This window comes from Vipera berus (assembly GCF_964194415.1).
Source record: "Vipera berus genome assembly, chromosome: 2".
NCBI classification, from domain to species: Eukaryota; Metazoa; Chordata; class Lepidosauria; order Squamata; family Viperidae; genus Vipera; species Vipera berus.
In genome coordinates, this window is record NC_138203.1 from 29,471,962 (window position 1) to 29,484,278 (window position 12,317).

At 38.2% G+C, this 12,317-nt stretch overlaps 1 protein-coding gene across 2 annotated transcripts in view; it reads left to right on the forward strand.

Annotated features, from left to right (window-relative positions):
• The window catches only part of CWC27 (CWC27 spliceosome associated cyclophilin), a 138,136-nt gene that overhangs the window by 2,693 nt on the left and 123,126 nt on the right, over nucleotides 1-12,317 (forward strand). For both annotated transcript variants that reach the window (XM_081317837.1, XM_081317838.1), the window contains exons 2-7: nucleotides 947-1,043; nucleotides 4,798-4,910; nucleotides 5,722-5,865; nucleotides 7,048-7,146; nucleotides 11,756-11,859; nucleotides 12,212-12,281. In XM_081317837.1, coding sequence (XP_081173963.1) covers nucleotides 947-1,043; nucleotides 4,798-4,910; nucleotides 5,722-5,865; nucleotides 7,048-7,146; nucleotides 11,756-11,859; nucleotides 12,212-12,281 — 627 coding nt within the window. The remainder of the gene's footprint in view (nucleotides 1-946; nucleotides 1,044-4,797; nucleotides 4,911-5,721; nucleotides 5,866-7,047; nucleotides 7,147-11,755; nucleotides 11,860-12,211; nucleotides 12,282-12,317) is intronic.

The following is a 12,317-nucleotide window of genomic DNA, read 5'->3' on the forward strand; positions in this document are numbered from 1 at the left end:
TTGTAACTTTGAACAGTCACTAAGCGAACTGTTGTAAGTCGAGGACTACCTGTACTTCATCACTTTTTTCCTTCTTTTTGGGGGGGGGGGTCATCAAGTTTTTGACACCTTGCTAGGCTACTGGTGGTACTCGGATGTTGCCATATCCTAAAAGTTGTACAATGGGTGAAAAGGTTGAAAAGCCCTGGTCTAGAGCAGACATGTCAAACTTGCGATGTCACGTGATGTTGCACGACGTATCGCAACTTTTTCCCCATTGCCAGCAATGGGGTGGGCATGGTTTCAGGACGACTTGTCTGAGCTGCAGGCCAGTAGTTTGACATGCCTGGTCTAGAGAGTTGTATGGGCAGACTGTATATGTAGTTTCTGAAATATTGCTAAGGTTATATTTCCTAAACAACTGCTATTTTAACAGAGGTATGACATGATTTCCTGTAACTTAGCTATTTATAAAACTTTCCTCCCCAACTTTTTGGCTGTCTAAAAACAAACTGCTCAAATCAAAGAAAAAAAAACTTCAGAGCCATATTTTATGAGCCTTATTAGTTAATTTTTTATCCAATAAAAATAGTATTCTACTCAGTTGCCTTATCAGTTTGGACATCTAACTGTACAATCCTAAACATTTCTATCTGCTTTTTTATTAAAATAGTATTCAAATCTGCTTACAATAAACTTGTAGAGATAGAGGCTCAATTCTTACCATATTTGTGTACTGTACACAAGAGTATGACTGCATTAGTAGTTCCTGCTTTATTAGTAATGTCTGCTTTATTGCTTCCATATTATTTTCTGTTAGTTTATTTTGCTATTGATTGTGTTATATCACATTCTAGAGGACATATAGTAAATGTATGCTTCAGAAGAAGTAATTATGTACTAAGTGATTAAAAAAATATTGAGACCTGTAATGATCACATAATCATATATTAAATCTATTCTGTAGGTATTATTGAAAACAACAGCTGGAGATATTGATATTGAATTATGGTCAAAAGAAGCTCCCAAAGCATGTCGAAATTTTATTCAGCTTTGTATGGAAGGTAATGAACAAGAAAAATACAGTAGTTCCTAATATAACAACAAAACAACAATGATAACAACAACAATAATAATATCAATAAGAAAGACAAAAAAAGTCTGGATAGTAGATGTAGCAATGCCTGGAGACAGCAGAATAGAACTGGAGAAGATAACAAAATACAAAGACCTAAAAATAGAAATAGAATGACTATGGCAAAGGCAAGCAAGGGTAGTACCAATAGTAATAGGCACCTTGGGTACAATCCCAAAACAACTGTAGCCCCACTTAAACACTATTGGCATTGACAAATTCACTATCAGTCAATTACAAAAGGTGGCTTTACTGGGGACAGCTTCCATCCTGCGACAATATCTGTAACACCATCCAACATCCAGATCTGCTTATCCCAGGTCCTTGGTAAGGACTCAATAGGTAGACAAAAATGCCAAACCCAGTCTGAACATCTGGCTACGCGATGATCAATAATAACAATAAAAGTATAAATATAATGACAATAAAAGTATAAATATAATATAGTTTCTATACAATGAAAAGTACTCAGTTTCAATAAGTGTGCTTAATTCTCATACTACTTTTCCAAAAAGTTTTAAATAGAAATACAAGCTTTGTTTGAAAGAAACAGCAAACATCTGCAGTACCCCCACTTAGGGAAATATTCTTAGCCCTTCAGATGATCAAACTTGGAACAACTTCTTGCATACTTTATAGTTGAGAGAAGGAAGGAGCAGCAGCAAGAGTTTTGTTCTGTGTGTCCTCCTTTCCTCAAAAGTATGTGACAAGTGAGATAATGTCATCTTTCTTTCAAACTCTGCTCTTTACCAAAGGACTCGAGAGATGCTTTTGATTCATTTTTCCTTTCTCTGCGAAATTCCATGCAAGTGATTGAAGATCTATTTCTTAGATGCTTTGAGAAGGTCACAGGGCATGGAGAAAATGATGGATTTGCTCTGATTTTCCCCAAGATGAAGAAAGCAACAGAAATTGTTCTTTCTTATCCAAACTTCTACACAATTGAACCACGTCTTTTCCAAGTCATTGAGATTGGCAGAGGGATTGGGAAAAAGAAAAAAATTAAATTTTTCTTTAATCTTATTTCAAAAGTGAAAACTGAAACAGTGAAAAAAAGAAAAGTTTCTTATTAACTGCAAATCAAATCCCAGATTTTCTTCAGCGTGTTCAGTGTTTGCTAGAGCAGAGTTCCCCAACGTTTTGGCTTTGCGGACCAGCTGGAGGGGGGAGAGGATGGTTCCGTGTGCGCATGCAACTCCTTTTGTGTGAGCAGGTTCTCTTAAATAATAATAATAATAAGTTGGAAGGGACCTTGGAGGTCATCTAGTCCAACCCCCTGCTCAGGCAGGAAACCCTATACCATTTCAGACAAGTGGCTGGCCAGTCTCTGCTTAAAAACTTCCAGTGTTGGAGTATTCACCACCTCTGGAGGCAGGTTGTTCCACTGGTTAATTGTTCTAACTGTCAGGAAGTTTCTCCTTAGTTCTAGGTTGCTTCTCTCCTTGACTAGTTTCCATCCGTTGCTTCTTGTCCTGCTTTCAGGTGCTTTGGAGAATAGCTTGACTCCCTCTTCTTTGTGGCAGCCCCTGAGATATTGGAACACTGCTATCATGTCACCCCTCACCCTTCTCTTCATTAAACTACACATACCCAATTCCAGCAACCGTTCCCTATATGTTTTAGCCTCCAGCCCCCTAATCATCTTTGTTGCTCTTCTCTGTACCCTTTCTAGAGTCTCGACATCTTTTTTACATCGTGGTGACGAAAACTGGATGCAGTATTCCAGGTGTGGCCTTACCAAGGCATTGTAAAGTGGTATTAGTACTTCACGCGATCTTGATTCTATCCCTCTGTTAATGCAGCCTAGCACTGTGTTGGCTTTTTTGGCAGCTGCAGCACACTGCTGAGTCATATTTTAGTGATTGTCCACTAGGACTCCGAGATCTCTCTCATAGTTGCTACTATTAATAATAATAATAATAAAGTTGGAAGGGACCTTGGAGGTCATCTAGTCCAACCCCCTGCTCAGGCAGGAAACCTTATACCATTTCAGACAAATGGCTGTCCAGTCTCTTCTTAAAAACCTCCAGTGTTGGAGCATTCACCACCTCTGGAGGCAGGTTGTTCCGCTGGTTAATTGTTCTAACTGTCAGGAAGTTTCTCCTTAGTTCTAGGTTGCTTCTCTCCTTGACTAGTTTCCATCCGTTGCTTCTTGTCCAGCTTTCAGGTGCTTTGGAGAATAGCTTGACTCCCTCTTCTTTGTGGTAGCCCCTGAGATATTGGAACACTGCTATCATGTCACCCCTCACCCTTCTCTTCATTAAACTACACATACCCAATTCCAGCAACCGTTCCCTATATGTTTTAGCCTCCAGCCCCCTAATCATCTTTGTTGCTCTTCTCTGTACCCTTTCTAGAGTCTCGACATCTTTTTTACATCGTGGTGACGAAAACTGGATGCAGTATTCCAGGTGTGGCCTTACCAAGGCATTGTAAAGTGGTATTAGTACTTCACTTGATCTTGATTCTATCCCTCTGTTAATGCAGCCTAGCACTGTGTTGGCTTTTTTGGCAGCTGCAGCACACTGCTGGCTCATATTGAAGTGATTGTCTACTAAGACTCCGAGATCCCTCTCACAGTTACTATTGAGCAAGGTACCACCTATACTATACCTATGCATTTGATTTTTCCTGCCTAAATGTAGAACCTTACTTTTTTCACCATTGAATTTCATTTTGTTAGATAGTGCCCAGTGTTCGAGTCTGTCCAGATCCTTCTGTATCTTAAGCCTATCTTCTGGAGTATTGGCTATTCCTGCCAGCTTGGTGTCGTCTGCAAATTTGATGAGTTCCCCATCTATCCCCTCATCCAAATCATTAATGAAGATATTGAAGAGCACTGGGCCCAGAACACAGCCCTGGGGCACCCCACTACACACTTCCTTCCATGTAGATGCAGTTCCATTGAGGACCACACGCTGAGTACGGCCTGTCAGCCAGCTACGAATCCATCTGGTGGTGATGCTATCTAACCCACATTTTTCTATCTGAGATGCATGTGTGCTCACCCGCCACTTCCCTGGCCCAATTTTGAAAGGCTCAAGACCTAGTGGGCTGCAACTCCAGGGCTGGGGACCCCTGTGCTAGAGAGAAGATTTTTAAACTGATGATTTTTGGACTTTATTCAGAAGGACCTTAGAGCAATTGCTCGACTGGTTTCTACACTTTTTTATTCTGATGATGTACATATATTGAATGTCCAGAAGACCAAATAGGCTAAGAGCCTCTGACTTTGGGCTTGTGACCTTCATCTTATGGCTTTGGTTCTATCATAATTTCATCAGATTAATTGTTAAAAGTAAATCTATTATTAAGCTAATAAAATCTGCCTGTTTATGCAAAAAATAATAAGATTCACAGTTTTTAAAGTTTTCTGTATAAATAAGAGCAGATAAGATTGTACTGCAGAATTAAGGGTGTCTGTGAAACCAAGCAAAGACTAATTGGTAAATCTAACAAGTATTTTCATGCCTTCACTCTCTTTTAAAAAACAATTTTTTACAATGATTATGTAATTCAGAAAACTTTATATTTTACAAAAGGTTCTTTTACTTTTCCTATATATATAATTAATTTGATGTTGACATTTTCTCAGAAATAAATATACACAAATAAAAAGTAAACCTCACCACTGAAAATGTTGCAATTCCTATAAAGTGGCTTAACACTTGTTTTATTTTCAGGCTATTACGACAACACCATATTTCATAGGGTTGTACCTGAATTTATAATACAAGGTGGTGATCCAACTGGTACTGGCTTAGGAGGAGAATCTATCTATGGAGCCCCTTTCAAGGTAACCCTCTGCTTTAGCTAGTTGTTTTTTGTCTGTTCTTTTTGTTACTATGCTCTTTTTCAGTTAGTCCCTTTTTCCCCCCTTTGATTTTAGTGGTAGAAATTTGGACACAGGAGATGTGAGACATATTCTACTGAAATAGATAGAGCTTATATGGCTAAGTATTGAAAACAAAGGGGTATTTGGGGGGATATGAAAGGATGAGCCTTTTCTAGGTTTTCCAAAAAATATAATTTTATTCATAAAGACTTTCACTAATCAAGGAAATGCTGTAATTAAAATACAAGTAGCCCTCACATAATGACAGCAATTAAGACTGACAACTCCCTTGCTAAGCAATGTGGTCAATTTGGCAACTCAGCTGTGTAAAGCTCAGTTGCTCAGCGGTTCAGCTCTACTAAGCATTGTGGTTAATTGAGACATCATGTGACTGCGCCAGACTTAAGATATCTGTTCCACTGCAGTGATTAAGTAGAATATCACATGTCTGAGACTTGTGCCATTACCAGCTTCTCCACTGACTTTACTTGTTGGAACATGGCTATAAACGTGCAAATGGTGATTATCTGACCACAATATGCTGTAACTGTTGTAAATGTGTGTCTGTTACAAACTGCCTGAGTGGTGATCATGTGACTGCGGGGATGCTGCGATGATTGTAAGTTCAAGGACTAATTATATAACTACATTTTAAGTGCTATATAAGTTTGAACCATGCGTCTTGTTATCATTTTCTATTTTATCCTGTGTTCATCAACCTAAATGAATGAGAGGCAACTGTGCAGTAATTGTTCTTTGTCATAATTTACAGGATGAATTCCATTCACGATTGCGTTTTATTCGACGAGGACTCGTTGCCATGGCAAATTCCGGGCCTCATGATAATGGCAGCCAGTTCTTTTTTACTTTGGGGCGTGCGGATGAACTTAACAACAAACACACTATCTTTGGAAAGGTTTGGAAAACCTCTGCTTAAATGATATTTACTGTCTACAAAGATTTGTTCATAATGGCATTAGTTATTTATTTTATTTGTGAGAATAAAAATTAAGTTCCAGGAAAAGCTTTCAAATCCTTTGGATAGAATATTTGATGAAAAGTTATGAATAAACATAGACTGCAATATAACTAACTATTTATATGCCATGAAGGGTAAAAAAGTATATAAGCTATTGAAGGAAGGAGCAGGTAAAGTGATACGTAGGAAGAATAGAAGGGAATATGTTGCTGTTAGTTCTTTGCTGTAGTAGATCACTTCCTGGTTCAAATGAAGCAAATTGTACCTTGCAACCTCCCCATGGTGAAAGAATTGATTAAAAATAGTGTCAGCCACCTTGTGTATCTTGATGGATTCCAATGGGCACTTTTAGATTTTACAGCGATTTGGCAAGAAATTCCATGAATCAGCTGGTAAATCTCTGGAAGTGCAGATGGCCAGATCATTCAACATGGCTATCTCAATCTTAGGGATTACCTTGGTTTACAAATGAATTCTGGCAGATAGAATACCAATAGAGAGACTTAATATGACCAAACATTGATGAAAGCCCATGTTTAAACTTCTACAGTGGCAGTACAGCAAAGCATCAGATTTCTCTGGCCTTACTTCACTTTATTTAACATGATCTGTTGCATACTGGGGAAGAGTGACCATGGTAATCTTGGTTAGAGGTCTTGAAAATATGTTATGCAACACTTTGTGCAGAAAGTTTTTTATATTCACTGTAGTTTTGATTTGCATGAATGGGATCTGGTGAATCATTAGGGTAATATCTTGGAACAATTAGCTGGGATTCAATGCAGGTTGTTAATGCCCAGGAAATTGACAAAATGCCCCTCAGTATAAATTGTACCATTTAGGGACTGAATTCATGCCCCTTCTAGCTTCTTCTAAGGAAATGAAATGGGAATTTGTCCAATTCCTTTTTGAGAAGTGGGGGGGAGGAGTTGCTATTAATTTGATATTTTTAATTCTATGTTTTATGGGTTTGTTACTATTGTAATCAGAAGTTGTTTGGAATGTGCCAATGTAGAAATAATAGTAATAAATACATAAATTAAATTTTTTAAATTAAAATGTGTTTTGAAAATAATTTGTGAAAAGGTAGCTTTTAAAAAGGTACTTCTAATTTGGCAGATCACTGGAGATACTATATATAATATGTTGCGACTTTCAGAAGTTGAAATTGGCATGGATGAAAGACCAGTCAATCCACATAAAATAACAAGTACAGAGGTAGGAATGAGATTATCTGTAATATAAATAAATATTTATCTTGTGTTAATGCTATTAAAATGAAATGAGATATTTTCTTGCACTTTGCTTCAAATTATTAGAAATAATTGAAAACTCAATTTGTATATCACGAGTATTTTTGACCCAAGTGCTGATCTTGGCATCTCTTTCTAATGTATGGCACAGTTCTTATTTAGCTATCACAAATGGGACCAGCAACTTAGTTGTTAAAGTGGTTGCTAAGTGAAACTGATTATGCTTATAATCTTACTTCAGCTTTCCTTTGCTTTACAGACCTATAAAGGTCATCAATGCAGGGACAGGTTATAAAATTATTTTCATCACTGTCATAACTGTGAATGGTCACTAAAGAAGGCAGTCACTAAATAAGGACTGCCTATGGTTAATAAAAAGCCAACAGCTACTACTGGTAATGCTACTTGCTTACACATAATCAAGGCAATTCTAGGAGACATTCACAGGTGTTTATTTTGAATTATTATTATTTTTTTAAACAAGAAAAAAACCATGAATGAAACCCTTGAGTTGCCTGGATTTTGTATATTTGACCATAGTTGCTTGCCCAAGGTGTTCGAATAATAGGTTCAGAACTAAAGATTAATTACATACCAATTATATCAAATTCTAGAAGATATCATGAAGTTTCATTTACAGCAGTGTAGATGAAAAAGGTTTGTGAATCCTTTTGAATTTTCAATATTTCTGCATAAATACGATCTTAAAAGATGTGGTCTGTTCTTTACATAAGCCCTAAACCTAGATAACAAGAACCCAATTAAGCAAATGAGTCAAAAATATTGTATTTGTTCATTGATTTATTGAGGAAAATGATCCAAATTATCAATTCATGTGAAAATTAGAGTCAGATATTTTGATCAATGGGACGATAATCAGGTTTGAGTGTGGGAGGTTCTGCCTTATTAAAAGAACAGACCTGGGTGTTCACTATCAAAATGTGATCTTCACAACACAGGTATGTGGAAGTATGTCATGGCTTGAACAAAGGAGATTTCTTAGGATATCTGAAAAACAAATTGCTGATGTTCACTAGGCTGGGGGAAAACTATTTCCAAAGAGTGTGGACTTCACTAGTCGAGTATCAGGCAGATCATGTGCAATCAATGGTATTGTTACCCTTTCCAGGAGATTAAGATCACACCAAGAACAAGGTTTGTTGTACTCCAGGAGGTCTCAAGAAGCCCAGTGTAATGTCTAAGGATCTAAAGGCCTCTTTTGCATTGATGAATGTCCGTGTTTATGAAACCACCATCAGAAGAACACTGGACAACAATTGTGTGCCTGGCAGGGTTGGAAGGAAAAAGCCACTTCTATCCAAAAAGAACATTGCTCCCCATCTTCGGTTTGCAAAAGACCACCTAGATAAGTTGAAGGCTGTTGGAAGAACATTCTGTGGACAGATAAGGCCAAAGTAGACTTGTAGTTTGAATGAAAAGTTTTATGTTTGTTGAAAAACAAACACTGCATTCTAGCATAATAATCTTATCCCAGTTGTGAAATGTGGCCAGATCATGGTTTGGTCCTGCTTTGCTGTTTCAGCACCAGGACTGCTTGCCATCATTGATGGAACTATACATGCTGAAGTATATTAGCAAATTCAGGGTATACTGTATGTCTGTGAACTTGAAGATCAAGAGATGAATGTGTTCTATAGGAAAGAATGAACTAAAACTCCTCCAAGCCAATCTATAACACTGATCAGCAGTTATAGGAAACATTTAGTTGTAGTTATTGCTGTTGAAGAAGATCACACTAGTTACTGAATCCAAAGGTTCATATACTTTGTCACATACAAATTTGTAGCTATGATATATCTTCCTCAATAAATGCTTTAATAGGTATTGTTGAAACTAAACTCTTCATCATGGTTCAGTCCAAGCAGGGATAAACAATATGGCTACTGCTTTAGAAAGAAGGTTACAGTTTATTGCAGAGGAGAGCCAGAGAGAAAGATAGTTCTAGCAGAAAAAGGACTGAGCACATGTAGGGAGTGGATTTTTATACCCTCTTAAGCTTTTTGTTTGGAGTGATTTGGACGGTATCTCTTTACTCTCCTACCATCGGGTAGGAGATATAGGAGTATAGCCAGCCGTACCAACAGGCTGAAGAACAGCTTTTATCCATGGGCTGTTAGGCTTTTGAACGGGATATAATTTTATAAACTTTATGCATGATTGACTTGCAAGGCCGGTGTGTTGTGCAATTAGTTCACATGGTGTAATAAGATTTGTGTCACTGTAAGTTGGGGGTGGGGGCACGAAGGGAGGCTCAGCCAATCTCAATGGTTGTACTTTGACAATAAAGGTTCATTCATTTCCTGTTCCTGTTTGAGGCTATTTCCTGTGTCACGTATTCTGAGCTGAGTCTGGGTTTGCCCTTTGGCATATGTGTGTTAACAGTATTATGTCCTGTCTTAGAGTTTGGGTGGGGTATGTAGATTTTAGGTCTTTGTCTTCCTAAGCTAGCTGGGGCCTCCTACATCTGCATTTGTACAGAGCTTGGGGGAGGGAGAGCTGGACATGCTTTTCTGGTTCTTCAATATCTTTTGAGGAAATATATTTTTTTGCCCTTTTAATATTTTCTTCTCTGGGGAGCTGACTTCCCACAGTATGATTTTGCCTCATTTCTTTGATTGATTCTCTTTATCTAGTTTTAGGACATGTGTGAAGAACATATCACCATTTAGGTCATGGAATTTTTCTGTTAACTCATCATATTTCTTAAAGTGGGACAAAAAAGTATTTAGTCAGCCACCAATTGTGCAAGTTCTCCCACTTAAAAAGATGAGAGAGGCCTGTAATTTTCATCATAGGTATACCTCAACTATGAGAGACAAAATGGGGGGAAAGAATCCAGGAAATCACATTGTAGGATTTCTAATGAATTAATTTGTACATTCCTCGGTAAAATAAGTATTTGGTCACCTACAAACAAGCAAGATTTCTGGCTCTCACAGACCTGTAACTTCTTCTTTAAGAGGCTCCTCTGTCCTCCACTCGTTACCTGTATGAATGGCACCTGGTTGAACTTCTTATCAGTATAAAAGACACCAGTCCACAACCTCAAACAGTCACACTCCAAACTCCACTATGGCCAAGACCAAAGAGCTGTTGAAGGACACCAGAAACAAAATTGTAGACCTGCACCATGCTGGGAAGACTGAATTTTCAATAGGCAAGCAGCCTGGCGTGAAGAAATCAACTGTGGGAGCAATTATTAGAAAATGGAAGACATACAAGACCACTGATAATGTCCCTCGTTCTGGGGCTCCACTAAAGATCTCACCCCGTGGGGTAAAAATGATCACAAGAACAGTGAGCAAAAATCCCAGAACCACACGGGAGGACCTAGTGAATGACCTGCAGAGAGCTGGGACCAAAGTAACAAAGGCTACCATCAGTAACACACTACGCCGCCAGGGACTCAAATCCTGCAGTGCCAGACGTGTCCCCCTGCTTAAGCCAGTACATGTCCGGGCCCGTCTGAAGTTTGCTAGAGAGCATTTGGATGATCCAAAACAGGATTGGGAGAATGTCATATGGTCAGATGAAACCAAAGTAGAACTTTTTGGTAAAAACTCAACTCGTGTTTGGAGGAGAAAGAATGTTGAGTTGCATCCAAAGAACACCATACCTACTGTGAAGCATGGGTGTGGAAACATCATGCTTTGGGGGTGTTTTTCTGCAAAGGGACCAGGATGACTGATCCATGTAAAGGAAAGAATGAATGGGGCCATGTATCGTGAGATTTTGAGTGAAAACCTCCTTCCATCAGCAAGGGCATTGAAGATGAAACGTGGCTGGGTCTTTCAGCATGACAATGATCCCAAACACACCGCCCGGGCAACGAAGGAGTGGCTTCGTAAGAAGCATTTCAAGGTCCTGGAGTGGCCTAGCCAGTCTCCAGATCTCAACCCCATAGAAAACCTTTGGAGGGAGTTGAAAGTCTGTGTTGCCCAGCGACAGCCCCAAAACATCACTGCTCTAGAGGAGATCTGCATGGAGGAATGGGCCAAAATACCAGCAACAGTGTGTGCAAACCTTGTGAACACTTACAGAAAACGTTTGACCTCTGTCATTGCCAACAAAGTGTATATAACAAAGTATTGAGATGAACATTTGTTATTGACCAAATATTTATTTTCCACCATAATTTGCAAATAAATTCATTAGAAATCCTACAATGTGATATCCTGGATTCTTTCCCCCCATTTTGTCTCTCATAGTTGAGGTATACCTATGATGAAAATTACAGGCCTCTCTCATCTTTTTAAGTGGGAGAACTTGCACAATTGGTGGCTGACTAAATACTTTTTTGTCCCACTGCAGCTGATGGATAGTTCACACATCTGTTTGATTGATTTTCATTAAAAACTGGCATTTTGGCCATTGTTGGATAAAGCTGTTGCCTAAAGTATACAAGCTTCAGCTAAACTAGATTTAATAACTTATGTTCAGCAAGCTTAGTTATGCCTTATCACCATTTCTAGATTGCAGTGTTTGGGTGCTTATGAGATATTATTTTTCATGATCGACAGTCTTAAAAGATTAATAAAACATCTTTATTTTAGGTTTTATTTAATCCCTTTGATGATATAATTCCAAGGACCAGTAAAAAGCTGAGGAATGAGAAACCAGTGGAAGAAGTTGAGAAGGCAAAATCAAAGGGCACAAAGTAAGTACAGCATATTTCTTTCCTGCAAACTCAGGTATAGTTTTCTCCATACAGATTAGGATTTGATTTATGCCTTGACACTGAATTATATACAAATAATAATTGTGTAAAAGATAAGGAACAGAATCCAGTTGTATGCTTTCTTGAGTGGAACATTGCACCCTGATAAGGTCTTATGCTGTAAAGCTACTTGACAAAGTGCAGCAAGAATTGCAGAGGTTGGCTAGGATTTTGTGAGGTTTCAACAGGAAAATTAGTTCTGTACACCTTTGAAGTGGCAATGATTTTCAAAGGAATTCTGGTTATTATGTGTTCTACTGTTAAATTAAGGTACCTCTTTTTTTATTTGAAGAAATTTTAGCCTGCTTTCATTTGGAGAAGAAGCTGAGGAGGAAGAAGTAGAAGTCAACAGAGTTAGTCAGGTATAATTTCAAGCTAACTACCTATATAATTCTGTG